Here is an 18411-nt window from a genome sequence, read left to right as displayed (position 1 = left end):
GATTTTCAAGGGTGATTTTGACTGGGATTATCACCTCCAGCTCTGATCCAGAATCTAACCTAATCCTGAACATAACACACAGTTCCACGACTTGTTAGATACTTACCCTCCATAGACCCTGGCGGGTTGCCATTGTAGCTGTTAGGCCCCTGTGGGGAAGAAAAGGGAGAAGGGAATGAATTTGGCAGAGTATTTATTGAAAAGGACATCAAAGAGGATCTTACTCCAGTCCTGTGTGTCATAGGAGGTGTCCCAGAGAGACCTGGGGACGTGCCTGATATCACACAGCACATTAAGGTCAGAGCCAGCAGATCGCTTTTTTAAGTTTTGTATATTAACTCATCTATCGCAGATCCTAAGTATTTTTTTTTTAATTTTGGACTAATCTGAGGGTACAAAGAATTAGGCTACAATGTTTGCATTTGTTAGGAATAGTCCCTGTTGTAGTTGTGTCCCTACCCCCAGAGGTGTGCCATATACCCACACATTGTGCCCATTAAGTGGGAATGTACCAATCCCTCTCCCTCCTCCCCTCTCCTCCCTCCTTCTTTTCCCCATCTTTATTGAATTGAGCTTTTTTTTCCCTTGTGTAGAGCCAGCAGAATTCTTTTTTTTTTTTTTTGTAGAGACAGAGTCTTACTTTATGGCCCTCAGTAGAGTGCTGTGGCATCACAGCTCACAGCAACCTCCAACTCCTGGGCTTAGGCCATTCTCCTGCCTCAGCCTCCCGAGTAGCTGGGACCAGAGGCGCCCGCCACAACGCCTGGCTATTTTTTGTTGCAGTTTGGCTGGGGCCGGGTTTGAACCCACCACCCTTGGTATGTGGGGCTGGCGCCCTACCCACTGAGCTACAGGTGCCACCCAGCCAGCAAATTTCTTGAGTTGTGGCCTCTGCCTTTGGTCTTGGACATACTGGGGGATGTTGCTTGGCTCTTCCCCTCAACATGAAGGGGTTGGTCCAGACCTGTATTTTTCAAGGTATGTTTGAATAAATTGCAGGTCTACCAACATATCCCATCATGTATATGTTTGTTTGTTTTGGCAGTTTTTTGGCTGGGGCCAGGTTTGAACCTGCCACCTCTGGTATATAGGACCATTGCCCTACTCCACAGGCGCCATCCCCTATCATGTATATGAAACAATCTAAGTGTTCATCCAAAGGGGAATGGGCACCTTGACTGTGGTGCTCCATGTAGAATTTATAAGAGGGAGGCCAAGGCTCATTACTTGATATCACTTGACCTCATAGATACTTTGTTGAGTGAAAAAAAGCTAGTCCTGCAGAATGATAAACACTATGCCAATATAAAGTACACATACCCACTTCCTAAATGTTCCCTGTGGACACATCCTAGATGCATGTGCAGGTAGATTCATGGAAAAAGGTTTGCAAGGGTCCACACCAGTGAAACCTCTGCGGTGTGACACGTCTCAGGAGGGAAGCATTGGTCAGTAGACACTGGAACTTTACCTCTCTCATTTGTGATTTTTTTTTATTTTTAAGAAGCAGGTACTTGTGTGTTACATATATAAGGAGACATTAATTTGAAGGAACAGGTTTAGGAAACACTGAGGAAATATCATATTTGGGGAGATTCCCAAAGTCCATTCTAAAGATTCACAGAGGCCCTGAGGAGTCCTGCAGGGGAGCAGCCAGTTTCACCCAGTGTCTGTCAAACTAACATGGCCTGCGAGCCCTGTCTCTGAGGAAGACTTTACTGGCTAAAGTCCTGTAGGAAGAGAATGATAAATGACTACATCCCTCAAATCTGATGTTTGAAAGGACGACCAGAAACTGGTGGGAGAAACCCTCTGCCTTCTGCTGGTGAAAAGCCAGAGGACCTCAGAGAACCCGAGAACCTAAAGCCCTCACTGAGAAGGGGCTCAGAGTCACATAGGTTAGGAAAGGAGCAGAATTGGGAATGACTTAGCATTACAGTCTGTGCTCAGCTTAGGGAGTACCAGTATGAGAAGTTCATGTAATTTCAGGCTGCATTAATAGAGGTTGAGTGTCAGAGGGAGGGAGGTGATCATTCCTTATTCTTCTATTCCCATAATTAATCCTGTTTTAGTCATCATGCCCAGAGAAGGGCAAGCAGAGAGAGAGAGAGAGAGAGAGAGGCCAGGAACGCAGGACCTGTGAAAGATGATTCGGAAGGGATGGATGGGCTGGGATAAGACCTTTGCCTTCAATCTCCAGATGCTGTCACAGGGCAAAGGGAGTGGGTGTGTTTGGGATCAAGGAGTGTCATGGGGAATAGGCCTTCCTTCTATTAGGAAGAATGGAAAGTTCTAAGGAAAGCAGAGCACCCCTGCCACAGGGGCTGTGCTCCCCTAGACCACCTCAGATAGAGGATGGACAAAAGGGCCACAGAGGAGAAGAACGGCAAGTCTGGGTTAGAGGGACCCCACTCCACTGCTTGCCCAACCTTATTTCTTTTCTGTCTCACACTGGAAGAATAAAAGTTGACTTGGGCTACACAGTAAATAAATACACACACACTAATGAAAACTGATGAACAAAGGGAAAAAAAATGTCTATGCCCATGCATTCTTTTCCTGATATCTGACACCACAGAGAAGCAAAATGGTCCTCAAATAATCTGCGTGTGGCCCATGAGCCACAGTGGGACATCCTTGTCTTAGCGCCTTAGTCACCCTGTAAAGTGGCATAACTCCTGCCTTACACCTGGATGAGGAGTAATGATATAGAAACATCCCACTCCAGTGCCTGGGCCATAGTAGCTATTCAAAGAACAGTAAGGATGGTGGCTCATGCCTGTAATCCTAGCCCTTTGGGAGGCTGAGGCAGGAGCACTTCTTGACTCCAGGAGGACAAGACCAGCCTGAGCAACATAGCAAGACCTCATTTCTATGAGAAAGAAAGAAAAAACAAAACAAAACAAAACACCTCAATGCCCACTATCTGTGTGATAGGCACACTTATAACTTTGACTCAAACTGTACAGAAGCAATTTATGTGATGAAACATTTGTACTCCTGCAATATTCTGAAATTTAAAAAAGCCCCTAAACCTTAGACGGCAGCTTAAAAATAACAAATAAAATAAAATTAAATAAAAATTAGCGGGGCATGGTGGTACACACCTATAGTCCCACCTACTTAGGAGGCTGAGGCCGGAGGACTCCTTGAGACCAGGAATTCAAGGTTACAATGAGCTATGATCAAGCCACCACACTTCAGCTCTGGATGACAGAGAAAGCCCTGTCTCTCAAAAAAAAAAAATTAAAAAATATTAAAAACAATTATACAGGCAGTGTGTCTCCACTGGAACCTGGGTCTTGCACTAGAAGTGGGCCTGTGTGGCCCCCTTGTCCTGTTCACCAAGTATCCACCCCAGACAAGTCTTCCCCTACACTTCTGCCCCGGCCTGAGGCCTGCAATGCTCACTTAACCTGGTTGTGGGGCCCAGGCTGACAGACCAAAGCCTGGACTGCAGAAGAAGGAAAAGCAACTTCCTGTTCTGGGTGCGTCCTAGAGTTGTAGCCTGGAGGGTCAGGGCACGACTGATGGCCACTGCCCAGCCTCAGGAAGATAAGAGGCTGTTGAGGCAATGTTGGTGCAGCCCTGGGCAGCCCCCTGGAACACCAGACTCCTCCCCTACTCACCAGCTTGGCCACAGATGGAAGATCCTGTGTGCCCACAGGGCTGTGTGGGTTGGCGCTGGACTCAGTTTTCGAGCTCTTGCCTCCATTCCGTAGGAACCTGGACTTCACGCACCCCATCCTGTTGCAGACAGAGGGAGGTGAGCCTGGGCTGCCCAGAGCCCAGGCAAGTCCTCTGATGCTGGGCTTCCTGCTCCCGCCCTGGGCTGACTCCCGCCCTGGGCTGACTCCCGCTGGCCTTCCCTGTCTTAACTCGCCTGCCAGCCCCACTCTTCCCACTCTGCCCACGGAGCCCACTCTGCCCTTGCCATCTCTGGGCCTCCCCACGTCCATGTCTGCCATGCTCCGCCCAGAGCTGACCAGTTGTCATTGTCTTCATAGTTGTGAGAACCAAGGACCAACGTGATGAGGGAGTTTATTCAGAGAATAAGTCATGACCATAGTAGAAATGTACCAGGTAGAGGCCGCCGTGGGGCAGTGTGGTTGGTGCCTCCAGCTCTTGGGTCTGAAAGCCTGAGCTGTTCCTTGGCCCTGCTACGCCCCCCCCCCCCCCCGCACCTCACTGGCCACATTCCCACCCCACCCCCAGTCTCACTTCCTCATCAGCAAAATGGGGATAAGAAACCCACTCCCAGCGTGTTGGAAGGATGAGAAAGGATGTGGGTGGGGAAACAGCACAGTTCGAGGCTCAGAGCAAACAGGACAGAAAAAAGATACTATTATTATATAATAGATCGCCATTTTATTAACATATTAAATGACAAAGACGAAGTCACATAACACAGCTCAGATAACCTAGCTAAATAACAGTCAAGGCACCACATTCCTCAAAGCATTTTATTTTATTTATTATTATTATTTTTTATTTTTTGTAGTTTTTGGTCGGGGCTGGGTTTGAACCCACCACCTCCGGTATATGGGGCCAGCGCCCTACTCCTTTGAGCCACAGGTGCCGCCCATTATCATTATTATCATTATTATTATCATCATTATTTGAGGCAGTCTCACTATGTCACCCTTGGTAGAGTGCCGTGGTGTCACAGCTCATAGCAACCTCAAACTCTTGGGCTTGAGCGATTCTCTTGCCTCAGCTTCCCACATAGCTGGAACTATAGGTGCCTGCTGCAACACTTGGCTATTTTTTGTTGCAGTTATCGTTGTTTAGCTGGCCTGGGCTGAGTTAGAACCCACCAGCCTTGGTGCATGTGGCTGGCGCTGTAAATACTGTGCTACAGTTGCCGAGCCCCTCAAAGCATTTTATAATTGGATGCCTTCCTTCCTTCCTTCCTTCCTTCATTCATTCATTCCTTCCCTCTCTCTTTCCTCCCTTCCCCCCTCCTTCCCTCCCTCCTCCCTCCCTTCCTCCTCCTCCTTCTCTCTTTCTCTGATTCATTTGGCCATTCATTCATTTACTCAGCAAACACTGACCGAGATCTTTTCTAAACTGTGAATAAGACAAGCAAGTTCATGACCTTCTGATGCTCAGCTGGAGATAAGTGGCAGATACAGACAAAAAACAGGTAAACAACTGAATAACACCACAGGATTTAGTTAGTGCAAAGTGTGAGGACAATAAAAGAAGGGACAATAAAAGAAGGCTTTATGGGGAGCAACAGTCCTGGGGCCCCTTGAGATAGGGTGGTTGGGGAAGGCCTGTTTGAGGAGATGAGACTGGACCTGGTGTCTGAATAATACAAGGGAGCCAGTCATCTGACACTCTGAGGGAAGAGTGTGCCAGGCAGAGGGAACAGCAAGTGCAAAAGCCTGAGGCTGGAATGTGCTTGGAGAGAAGGCAGCACAGAGGAGGTCAGGTCAGGCACGGTGGCTCACACCTATAATCCTAGCACTCTGGAAGGCTGAGACAGGTGGATTGCTTGAGCTCGCAAGTTTAAGAGTAGCCTGAGCAAGAGTGAGACCCTCGTCTCTACTAAAAATAGAAAGCTGAGGCAAGAGGATTGCTTGAGTCTAAGAGTTGGAGGTTGCTGTGAGCTATGACTCTGTGGTACTCTACCCAGGACAACGGTTTGAGATTCTGTCTTTTAAGAAAAAAAAAAAAAAGAAGAAGAAGAAGATGAAGAAGGCAAGCCAGTGTGGCTGGAGCTCATAGACAGGGGCCAGGAGATTGTGTGATGAGGTTACCACATCTTGTGGGGCCAGCCACGAATTCAGATGTCATTGAAGGATGATGGAAAATCACAGAAACTTTTTGGTAGCAGAAGGATGGGATTCAATGCATACTTTAAATAATCCCATCAGTTGCTGGGTAAAGTACGGACTGTAGAACAAGGCAGGGGACCCCTTGAAAGTCTGATGCAGATGTCCAGGCAGGAGATGATGGTGGCCTGGGCCAGAGAGGTGACAGTAGAGGAGGGAAGAAGTGGGCAGGTTTGGGGCTGGGTGTGGAGGCTCATGCCTGTAATCCTGGCACTCTGGGAGGCTGAGGTCGGAAAATTGCTTGCAGTCAGGAGTTGGAGACCAGCCTGAGCAAGGGTCTCTACAAAAAATAGAAAAATTTGCCAGCTGTCGTGGTGGACTCTTGTAGTCCCACCTACTCGGGAGGCTGAGGCAGGAGGATCACTTGAGCCCAGAAGCTTGAGGTTGCAATGAGAGCTATGATAATGCCATGACACTCTGGCCCAGGCTACAGAGCAAGATAAACAAACAAACAAGAAGTGGACAGATTTGGGGAACATTTTGGAGGTAGAGCTCCTATATTCATTTAATCTAAAGATCCTTGAAGAAAACAGGTTTACTCGAGTAGAGTCTATACTTCATTGTACAAGTGGTAGAAATGTTTCATTTCTTTCTCAAAATGTGCACATGTGTTTGTTGCCATAGCCACATAAGGAAATGATGGCTTCCCTCATTTCTGTACCCCCGCCATTTTCTTCCAAGGCAGTCAGAACTCAGTTATACTTATCTTGTTAAAAAACATGTGTTTGTGGTTTAGGAAAAAAAAAAACAACTCAAATTCCTAGGATTAGGGTAGTTACTCTTTAGAAAATGAAAAAAAGTTTCCTTTTATTTACAAGACTCTGTCTGTCCTGGTGGGAATTGGGAAAGATTTTCCACTTCAAGACTTGAGCGGTCTTGCTTCCTTTGCCTTTGGTGAAGAAAGGGAGGAAGGAACACATTCGGACTCTAGGGATGCTGGATCATGAATTTGAAAAATTAGCACCATTAATCACTGTTTTATAATGGTGTACATTTCAAACTGAAGCCAATATCTCTCTTTGATTTGTGATCAATAGGTATTACAGTTCCGGGAAATTAAACAGCACCTGGTGTGGTTCTGTCTGACCTTAATTGTATCACATTTCATGTATTTTGTTCAATATAAGGATGTTCTGGGGGAGAGCACTGCTGTGTGAGATAGGGCATCTCTCTTCACCTCTCTGAGCAGTCATGGAATTGCAGCTGTGAGCATCATGATTCCTGATCCCGTACAGATTGAGCACACAGTAAGTATCATTTATATTATCAATTTACATTTTCATGATAGCCCCGGGGCCCTGAGGGATGGGTCTCAGAAGGCCTTGTGGTCATTCACAATCCAAGGCCACCTCTGAGAAAAGGTGGTCGGGGTGCTACCCCCAGGATAGGGGTGGGCATTAGTGAGCTGATGAGTGGGAGAGTCCCCAGCCATTTCTGTGTACTAGCAAACATGGCACCACCCTATCGCAGAAAGCAAGCCATTGGCATGCAATTCCTTTGGCCCACAAACTTAGAGATACTGTGACACTGGAGAAGGTAACTTTTTAGAATAGGGAATTCCCATTAGTTCCATTTTGGTACAACAAAGTGTGGTTTTTAAAAGTGATATACCAGCAAGAGTCAAATTTGTGTTAAATGTGACTCTCTCCCTAAATCAAGAAAACATGCATCAGAAACATCTATTCTCATGTTCACTACACCCAGACGTGTCGTGTAAGCCACATGCATAATTTAAAATGATCTACAGCCATGTTTTTAAAAGTCACAAGAAACAAGTGAATTAATTTTAAAATGTATTTATTTTACCTAATAAGGCAAAATTATTACCATGAATTAAACATAAAAAAATTGTTTGTGAGATACTTTACATTCCTCTTTTTTTTTAAACTAAGTTTTCAAGTCTCGATGTATGTTTTATGCATATAGCACATGCCAGTCCCCACTCAACAGCTGTCTGTGCCTCAACGTTACTGTATCAGACTGTGCAATACAGAACGTTTCCATCACTGCAGCACAGTAAAGGCTGGTCCTGCTCGCGTCTGTGTCCCTCAGTGCCTACCTGGCACACAGTAGGAGGGTTATGCACAGGGAGTGAATGAATGTGTGCCCAGAGCGCCATGCTTTACGCAATAGAAAGTAAAAATGTCAGGACATGGCACCTGCTCTAGAACCAAGTCGAGAAGGGAAGACTGGCTGCGTAGAATTCTCTTCCAAAGCCACGTACAATGAAGCTATTAGGAGAGACAGAAAGTAGAGTGGTGGTTGCCAGGGTCAGAGGCAAGAGGAGAATAGAAAGTTATTGTCCAGTAGGTACAGAGTTTCTGATGAGAAGAGTTATGGACATGGACGATAGTGATTGTTGCACAACATTATAAATATTTAATACCACTGAACAGTACACTTAAACAAATGTTAAAGATGGTAAAATTTAGGGATACTTTACCACAAGAAAAAATGGGGACAAAAGAAGCTATTAGAGAGTAGCAAAGATAGTAGAAGCCATGCAAAGATGGCTAAGGTCTTTACTGGGTGAAAAAAACAGCTGCAAAATATGTACAATATGAAACCACTCTTGTAAATGAATCTATGTGTGCACACGTGTGTTAGTATGTTCATAGAAAAAGCAACCTGTTTCTAACAATTTAGCAGTAGGATAATATGTTGAGCTGTAAAAAGCAGGGAAGATTTCAAAAGATAAAGATTTGGAGAAAGTCAAGACTATTCCAAAGAAGAACTGACTTCCAAAAAGGATTTGAGTGGGCTTATGATGTTAAACCACTTCAGGACTCAAAAAGTGGGTGGCGCTTGTAGCTCAGTGGGTAGGGCACCGGCCACATACACCGAGACTGGCAAGTTTGAACCCGGCTGGGACCAGCTAAAACAACAATGACAACTGCAACAACAACCAACAAATAGCTGGGTGTTGTGGCTGGCGCCTGTAGTCCCAGCTACTTGAAAGTCTGAGGCAAGAGAATTGCTTAAGCCCAAGAGTTGGAGGTTGCTGTGAGCTGTGATACCAAGGCACTCTACCCAAGGCAACAGCTTGAGACTCTGTCTCAAATAAAATAAAATAAAGCAACTCTATACAATTTAGGAAAGAAAGATTATTGAACCAGAAGCTTAGGATGGTACTGCTACTGCCATTGAGTACTATATTTATCTCTGAGCTTCCTAGTAGCCAAGATAAAAATGGAAACTTGAACAATGTCACCATAAGATCCCAGGAAGTATAGCAATTTGTTGACAGAAAGAATATTATTCGAGCATTAAATTCAAAAGGGAATTTATGTGGATCCTCCTAAAAAGGTCACTGAAGGGCACAATGGATGATTTCTCCAATTGTGATTTGGCAGCAGAATCCATAGGATTTAATGAGTGGGTCCCAAACAGATAGCACTGATGTTATTCAGGAGAGTTTGGGAACTGTGGAATGGGTTTAAAGTGGGGAGAGGATGACAGAAGAGGTTTACTTAGCCCGAGTCCTCTCTGCAGAGTGCCTTGTGACAGAATGGCTTGATGTGAGTTTGTTTTTTTTTTAATTTTTATTTTTTCCTGTTTTTTTTTTTCTACACATTTATGGGACACAAGTGCAATTTTGTCACATGCATAGAATGTTAGGGCTTTGAGAGTATCCATGGCCTAAATAACATACATCTGAGGTGAGCTTAGAAGTGCAATAGAGCACCTGGCTACTGAGAGTGTGGCCAGTGCCAGAGCCAGCAGCAGCAACATCATTCAAGAGCTGTTAGGAAAACTGAATTTCAACTTCCCAAATTAGAACTTCCTGTTAAAAAAGGCTCCCAGATGATTTATGTGCACATTCTAGTTGAGAGGCCTTGATTCTTGCCTCCTCGGCATCCATCACTCTTTCGATAACAGCATCTGGATTTTCCTTTGGGCAACTAGCCTTCTCCCTCTCAGCACATGAGGTTGGTGGTTAACGCCACAGTTGGTAATTGGATAGTGGCCTAGCCAATCAGAGAATTCCGTGTCCCCAGGCTACAAGTGATTGGCTCAACTATAGGCATGCATGTGATCCTCACTGAGGCAATAGAAGTTTGCCCTACGATTTTGCTGGAAAAAATGAGGGGAAGGGCACTCTCTTTCTATAAGGGTTGTTGGGATATAGGAACCTGGAGTTCTTGGGAGCCATCTGGACATCATGAGAGAAAGGCTGCTTTAGAGTAAAACAGAGGACAACAGAGCTGAGGGATGGATATAAAGTGATTCCTGAAGATAGACTGAGCACCTGGATCCAGCTATACCTGAAGCCTATACCATTGGGATTTTTCCAGTTCATGAGCAAATAAATTCTCAGTTTTACCCAAGCCAATATGAGTTGGGTTTCTGCCACTTATACTCAAATAGTCTTTGCTGTTTCTTGCATATTCCCAGGCTACACTCTGGATTGAATGAACCAGAGTCTCCAGGAGTAAGGACCTGGTATCTGCATTTCCAACAATTCTGCAGGAAATTCTTATATACACTAAAATTTAAGACCCACCAAAGTAGTGAAATGAAGGATGAACTTGGGAGTCGGATTACTTAGGTTATTGGATGGCAGTTCTGCGACTGACTGGCTATGTGACATTAAGCAAATCACTTCCCCTCTCTGAGCCTCACTTTCATTCCTGTTAAATAGGCTTCCTTCTCAGGCTTGGCCGAACATCCCATGTAATTAGGGATGTGAAAGACTTTTGACAACCTCTGCATACACATGTCTTGTCTAAAATGCTTCAAAACCAGGCTCTGAGAGCAGAAGTAGCCCGCCTGACCTCACACTGAGAACTGCTGACCACAGGCAAAGATATTTCCTCAGGCCACTGACAACCCCGTGGACCTGAAACCTACTCCTCACCTTTTCCACCTCTGCAGGTGCTGCACAGGAGAGAAGGGGCAAGGTCTGCTCACTTGCCCTGGATGCTTCTCGTGGTCCCCAAGCTGGCCACAGAGCCTCCTCTCCTCCTGCACTCTCAGAGTCAAGCTCAATGAGGAGAGGCCAGGACCTGCCTGAGCATCCATGGACTGGGCCAGAGATGCTTTTCTGGGAGCTCTGTACTCAGGCAGAGGGCTGGGCGTGGGAAGCTCTGCATTCTGGTCCTGTCTCTGCTCACTGGGTGACCTTAGGCAAGTCTCAACTTCTAAGCCTTGGTTTCTCCAAATGTGAAGTGAGATTTTGGATGAGGAGTTCTCTGAAAGGGATAGCTGTAGTTCCTTCCTGCATAGAATATGTTCCCCCTTCTAATAAGAGTTCCCCAGTTTTCTTTTAGGAACCACCCCTCCTGAGTGTCATTCCATGGACTGAAGTAGAGCTGACTCCAACCTCCTGCTGTAGAGGTGGGTCTAGGACAAAGTCTAGCCAATCAGGGTTGCAGTAACAGAGGCAGAGATGAGCATGTGATCCAATTCTGGCAACCAGAGTAAAGGCTTTCAGCAGCAAGGTAAAGATAAGAAATAGAGAGATACAGATTCCCAAATTTGGATTCAGTGTTGTCTGAAGCTCATATACCATAGTCTTTCCAGTAACTTCCTTCTTCTGCTTGAGCCAGTTTGAGTTTTGAGTCAGATTCCTTTCCTTCTCCCTTAAACATCCAAGAGTTCTGCCCCGTGCAGAGGAAATTCTTTTTTTTTTTTTTTTTTTTTGGAGACAGGGTCTCACTATGTTGCCCCGGTAGATGACCATGGCATCACAGTTCACAGCAACCTCTAACTCTTGGTCTTTAGCAATTCTCTTGCCTCAGCCTCCCTAGTAGCTGAAACTACAGGTGCCTGCCACAACACCCAGCTATTTTTTGTTGCAGTTGTTGTTGTTTAGTTGGCCTGGGCCAGGTTCAAACCCGCCACCCTCAGTGTATGTGACCGCTGCCATAACCACTGCGCTACAGGCATTAAGCTGGAAATTCTTATAAGGGATTGCAATTCACACTCAAGTGTAAATGGCTAAGGGCAAAGGCTTCCCTGACAGCAGGTTTTGCTAGAAGAGAAGTTATAATTGTTCTAGATCTATTTGAGTAGGTGAGGATGGGAAGAATATGGAACCCATTAAGCTAATGGCACTGAAGCCCTGACTTAAAAGTGCCTGGTAATAATCTGCCCTCCATGTACATTTGTGGAAGGAATGTATGGTGTTCTACTCTTTGCAGGCCTTGCTGTTCTTGGCTGAAGTCAGCAGACCAGAATTATGAACCCATTTTCCAGATAGGGAAATGGAGGCCCATGGGAGAGAGAGTCTCTTAGCTGGTCAGTGGCAGGTAGAACTAGCACCCAGCTCTCCTGCCTCTCTCCATCCACTGGGGTCAGCCCCAGAGCCTTTAGGCAATGCAGGAGAAGGGAAGAATCCGGACAGGAAGCTCAGGAAGGCAGACTGCCGGGGGCCCAGGGTTCAAGACTGGGTTCAAGACTGGCCTGGGGTTCAGTTGCAGCAGTTCTCAACCTGTGGGTCGCAACCCACAGGAATTGTATTAAAGGGCCGCGGCATTAGGAAGGTTGAGAACCACTGAGTTAGAGGAACTTTCCCTTCTCAGAACAGCTCAGCCTGAGGGGTGGGGGAAAAGTCTTCCCTCAACAGAGGTCAATCCTCAAACGAGTTTCTTGGGGTGCAGAGCCCCACAGCTCCCTCTCCTTGGGTTCCCTGGCTGTCTTCTGAGTATACCATCCCTATCCCCAAGTGGCTGTTGTCCCTAAAAGATATTTGAGGGTCACTCCTGACCCCTCATCTCTTCCCTTTTCTGAGTCTCAGCTTCTTTCTCACAGAGCTCAAAACTTTCATTTTGCAAACAGGAAGGCACTTGCATAGGTGGAGAAACAGCCCCAGGGAGGGCAAGTGCTGTGTCCTAGAACAGCAGGTGACCAAACAGCACACTACAGAACTCAGCAACTTGGGTCATTCGCCCAGCCCAGCCTGAGGGTTGGCTCTGAGATGCCCTTGTTCCAACTACTTGTTCAAGCTATTAAACTCGTAACATCTTCGATGATACCGTTGGGTCATTTGGTCCATTCCAGAATTCCAGGGCAACTGTGAATCTCCTTGGAATAGTTTTATCTCTGAGATAGGCGGGGGGGGGGGCAATTTGGAAAATATTGGATGAGATATGAAGTCAGAATTGAGATGGGGTTGAATCCCCATTCTGCTTCTTTCAAATAAGTTTAGGTTGGGCACAGTGCCTCCTGCCTGTAATCCTAGCACTCTGGGAGGCTGAGGTGGGTGGATTGTCTGAGCTCAGGAGTTCAGGACCAGCGTGAGCAAAGCAAGACCCCATCTCTACAAATAGAAAAACTAACCGGGCATTGTGGTGGATGCCTGTAGTCCTAGCTACTTGGGAGGCTGAGACAAGAGGATCACTTGAGCCAAAGAGTTTGAGGTTGCTGTGAGTTATGATGCCATGGTACTCAACCCCAGGGTGATAGAGTGAGACTCTGTCTCAAAAAACAAAAATACAAACAGGTGAGCTTTTGAAAATGTCAGTCAGGTCCCATTCCTTTTCTGCTCAAAACTTCCCAGGGCTCCTATCTCATGGAGTAAAAGCCTAAGTCCCCTCTGTGGTGGTAAGGCCTCTCTGATCTGCCCCCCACAACCTGGCAGGCCTGTCTCCTTCCAGCTCCCCGCTGGTCATTTCCAGCCCCACCACCCTGCTTGCTATTCTTCAACTCACCAAGCACACTTCCACCTCCGAGCCCTTGCACGTGCTGCTTTCTGTAATGTCCTTTGCCCAGAAAGCCTCCTTCACTTCACTCAGTCTCTTCAAAGATCGCACCTTCTCAGAGAGGCCTTTGCTCATCACCCTGGCTAAGATAGGAACCCCTGCCCCCAACCCACATCCCCCTCTAGCCTGTTCCCAGCTAGATTCTTCACGGCCCTAACCACCTCTTCGTGGGGGCAGCCATGAGGTGGCTCTCTCTAACTGCAGAGAGCAGAATCAACCAATGGCCCCAGCTGCTATGCTTTGAAGTCCATCCTGGTTCTCATGGACTTCTCCCAGCCAATAACTGAGCATGGTGGGGAGACTGAGGCAGGCTCACGGCTAGGGGACCTCTAACAAGACATTTTGGCTGAGGGCTCCTTGATAGCCTTGCCAAACTTTCTCTGGAACTGCATCACAGTCCAAGACACTCTCGCATTCCCTTCCTTTCTTCTGCCCTTTCTTTTTCCTCTCCTTTCTTTTCTTTTTCATTAGGGGTCAGACGTCCCTTTCCTAGCCTTTCCTGGTTTCTCCTCATTTTCTTCCATGGGCATTTCCTCTAATTTCTTGCACATTTAATGCTCTGAAAGTCTGCTTCTCCCTACACGAACACACTTGTTAAATTTTCTTTTGAATGTGAGACATAGGAGGGCAAGGACTCTGTTCACTGCTTCACCCCCAGTGTATATAATAAAAACACAGCATGTGCTCAATAAATTCTTATCAAATAATCTGATGAAGTTCCTTTTAGCTTCCTGGATGCCCCAGATTTCACCTCTAAACAGCAGGTACGGATATGTGTTTAAACTGAGAAGAGTCATCTGAGTTTGCTCATTTCCGCCCAGAGAGAACTGAAGTCTTCCCTTGGCTGGAGCTGAGTGAAGCTTGCCCCCTTCAGATAGGACACGGAGGCCAGTTTACCACATGGGTAACTTTTCACTCTAACCTGCTGCAATGCTCTAATGCTCCAAAGTCAGCTGCCTCCAAACCTCCACAGATGGAATCCTCAAAGCCACAGTAACACATGCTCTGCCCTTTTTACAATTAAAAAAAATTGTTGATAAAGCTCCAGGCTTCAGTTTCTTTTGTTTTTTTAGATTTCTTTTTCCTCTCTCTTCCTTTCTTTCTTTCCCTCCCTTCTCCCTCTCTTTCTCCGTCCCCTCTCTCTTTCTTTCCTTTCCTTCTTTTTTTTCTTTCTTTCACACTCCGTCTCCTGGGCTAGAGCGCAGTGGTGTAAGCCTAGGTCCCAGCAACCTCATACTCCTGGGTTCAAGTGATCCTCCTGCCTCAGCCTCCCAAGTAGCTGGGACTACAGGCGTTATCATGCCTGGCTAATTTTTTCTATTTTAGTAAAGATGGAGTCTCACTCTTGCTCAGGCTGATCTCAAACTCTTGCAAGCAATTTTCCTCCCTTGGCCTCCCAGAGTACTAGGATTACAGGTGTGAGCCACCTCGCCTGGCCAATTTCTTTTTTGAAGAGGTTTGTGTTATGCTTTAACAATTATCTTTTATCACCTTGTAAAGGTCTTAAGGACGTTCTTCTTGTTAAAAATTAAAGCATTACAAATAACTCCAAAGGACCCTTGGATTACCTATCTTATAAGCCTTCTATAGCCATCTCCCCTATGACAGCCTTTGCCAACACTTGGTCTCTGTCCCTGCATTTACATACTTGTGTATTGAAGCAGTTGCTGTTCACACCCCACCCTTATCATTCTGCCGTTTACTGATTCAGAACATTCTGGCTAGACTTTTAACTGCATCTCTGCATCACTGCATCTCTGACGCTATTGGTGTCCGCTCTGGCCATGAGCTTGGCAAGCTGAAAGTACTGATGACAAAATCAGGTGGACACGTCCCCTCACCTCTTGAGTGTGTTCTATGGGGCTTCCAGGGCTTCCCAGTGGGATTGACTCCAGGTGCCCTTGGTGGTAATCGACTTGAAAACACATTTATTGGCCGCCTTGTCTTCTTTGTCTCACTTCCTTACTCCCCTATCAGCATTTCTGGAATCAGCTCTCAAGTGATGTGCATTTGAAACCTCATCTAGAGTGCCCTTATAGGGAAACTCAAACCAATACATATATGCCTATAGGAATTTTGAAGTTGTCTCTCTCTCTGAGTATGTGTGTGTGGTGTGCATTTTACCAGAAGTTATTGCACTGTAGGAATCGTGAAGTAATATCCTTTTAGTCCCACTTTTCAGATGGGGAAACTGAGACTCAGAGAGTGAAGGGATTTGCCCAGTGAGCCACAACCTGTATGCAGGAGAGTTGGCACTCAAACTCAGGTTTGTCTCCTGTGTCTACTGTTCATGTCTCTGGAAGAGATGAGGGTGGAACTCCTATTCTTTCGGTGGCACCTACATCTCCTAGGCCAAAGGACTTTGGGGTGATGCTGAAATGAAGCAGGTGACTTTGGTGGAGGATTAGGAATGCAAGTCCTGGTACGGCACCATGCGGAGGATGCAGCATCGTGTGGTGGTCACAGACACTGCCCAAGAACAGGACATATTTTACATTCAAGCAAGGGCTTCTCTTGCATCATTAGGCACGCCTCTGAGAGTGCACTCAAGCTTTCAGTTTGGGGTGGAGGAAATTGAAGAAATGGGGCAGGGACTAAAGTGCTGTGGGGGATGGGTTAGAAAGACAGAAGCTGAGCGAGATTGTACCACTAACTTGCTGTGTAACTTTGGGAGAGTTACTTACTCTTTATGTGTCACATTCTTTTTTTTCTTTTTTGAGACAGAGTCTCACTCTGTTGTCTCAGCCTAGAGTACCATGGCATCATAGCTCACAGCAACCTCAAACTCCTGGGCTCAAGTGATCCTCTTGCCTGTCTCCTGAATAGCTGGGACTACAGGGCACCCGCCACAATACCCAGCTAGTTTTTAGAGATGGAATCTTGCTCTTGTTCAGGCTGGTCTTGAACTCCTGAGCTCAAGCAATTCACTGGCCTTGGCCTCCCAGAGTGTTAGATTAAAAGCGTGAGCCACTGCACCCGGCTCACATTCCTTTTCTATAAAAAAGGGAAGCCTTGTCACGACTAAAGGGTGAGGCTTGAAAACTCAAATAGCGGTAGGGGCCTGGAGGGTGATGGGCTTGAGAAAAGTGGACCAGGACGTCCCTGGCACACTGGACAGCTCCGTGGTACCCAGGGCAGCTCCTGCCTAGCTCCTGCAAGTCTGCCTGAAGTAACGGCGGTGGAGCACGAGCCAGTTCTAGTCTCAGAGCTGAAGACTCTTTCAGTTTTTCAGAAAGTGAATCCAAACTATGTAAATGCTCCTAACTTTAAATGTTAGCAACTCATTTAAAGGAATCACTGTGGGGCGGTACCTGTGGCTCAGTCAGTAGAGTGTCAGCCCCATATACCGAGGGTGGCAGGTTCGAACCTGGCCCCGGCCAAACTGCAACAAAAAATAGCTGGGCGTTGTGGCGGGTGCTCTGTAGTCCCAGCTACTCTGGAGGCTGAGACAAGAGAATTGCCTGGGCCCAAGAGCTGGAGGTTGCTGTGAGCTGTGACGCCGCAGCATTCTACCAAGGGCGACAAAGTGAGAGTCTGTCTCTAAAAAAAAGAAGAAGAATCACTGTGTATGTCTGTGTGTGCGCCTGTGTGTCTCAGGCAAGGGAGGGGAGAGGTTGTTAAATGCTTGTCATTATTTATTCATTCACTGTTTTATTGAGGCCCTACCATGTCCCAGGTGTTAGAAGATACTGAGATTTACAAAACAGACATGTTCACACTCTGTGGAATTTATTATCTAGAAGAGTTTAAAGCCCAAGCCGTGGCTGGTCCCCAGAATGGAGATACCCCTTGTGTCACCTCCTAAGGCAAGAGCCCCCAGAGGGCAGCCTGGTTCTGATGAGATTAAGATCCATGATTCCCTCATCCACTAGGATGGCATAAAATAATAATAAGGGACATAGCCGGTATTGGCGAGGATGGGAAACAAACTAGAACCCTCTTTGGTTACTGATGGGAATGTAAAATGGTGGCAAACAATTTAGCGATTCTTCAAAGAGTTAAGTATAGAATTATATGACCCAGCAATTCCACTCCTAGGTATATACCCAAGGGAATTGAAAACAGGTAATTAAACCAATACATGTATGTGCATGCATGTTCATAGCAGCATTATTGACAATAGCCAAAAGGTGGAAACAACCTAAATTTCCATCTATAGATGACTGGGTAATGAAATTGCAGCCTATACATACAATGGAATATTGTTCAGCCACCAGAGGAATTAAGTACTAATACTTGATACCCTGTGGATGAACCTTGAAAACGTTGCTAAAAGCCAGATGCACAAAGTCATTTATTATATTGTCTGAATCCACTTATGTGAAATATTCAGACTAAATTAATTCACAGAGACAAAAAAAAAAAAAAAACCAGATTGGTGGTTGCCAGGGATTGGAGTAACTGCTTTATAGGCACAAGGTTTCCTTTTGGGGGGGGCGATGAAAAACTTTTAGGAACTACACAGAAGTGGTGGTTGTACATCGTGAATGTACTAAATGCTACGGAATTGTTTAATATGGTTAATTTTATAAAGTTATGAATTAATTTTATAAAGTTATGAATTTCACGTCAATTAAAAATATTTTCACTTGATTTATTTTCTTTATTTATTTTGAGATGAGTGAGATGGATCTCACTCTATCACCATAGGTAGAGTGCCATGGCGTCATAGCTTATGGCAGCCTCAAACTCTGGGGCTTAAGCAATCCTCTAGCCTAAGCATCCTGGATAGTTGGGACTACAGGTGCCCACCACACCTGGCTAGTTTTTCAATTTCTTTTTTTTTTTTTAATATTTATTTATTTTTTTATTTTTTGAGACAGAGCCTCAAGCTGTCCCCCTGGGTAGAGTGCCGTGGCATTACAGCT

General features: G+C 45.9%; 1 protein-coding gene across 2 annotated transcripts in view; it reads right to left on the bottom strand.

Annotated features, from left to right (window-relative positions):
* Positions 1-18411, bottom strand: part of HCK (HCK proto-oncogene, Src family tyrosine kinase) — a 45033-nt gene that overhangs the window by 23046 nt on the left and 3576 nt on the right. For both annotated transcript variants that reach the window (XM_012804103.2, XM_003788232.3), the window contains exons 2-3: positions 3630-3747; positions 107-149 (exon numbers count right to left, since the gene is read on the bottom strand). In XM_012804103.2, the coding sequence (XP_012659557.1) occupies positions 107-149; positions 3630-3746 (160 nt within the window). In that variant the 5' untranslated portion in view covers position 3747. The remainder of the gene's footprint in view (positions 1-106; positions 150-3629; positions 3748-18411) is intronic.

Source organism: Otolemur garnettii, unplaced genomic scaffold (genome assembly GCF_000181295.1).
Source record: "Otolemur garnettii isolate 467f Iridium unplaced genomic scaffold, OtoGar3 scaffold00025, whole genome shotgun sequence".
Lineage (NCBI taxonomy): Eukaryota > Metazoa > Chordata > Mammalia > Primates > Galagidae > Otolemur > Otolemur garnettii.
This window is presented reverse-complemented; position numbering and strand designations above follow the sequence as displayed.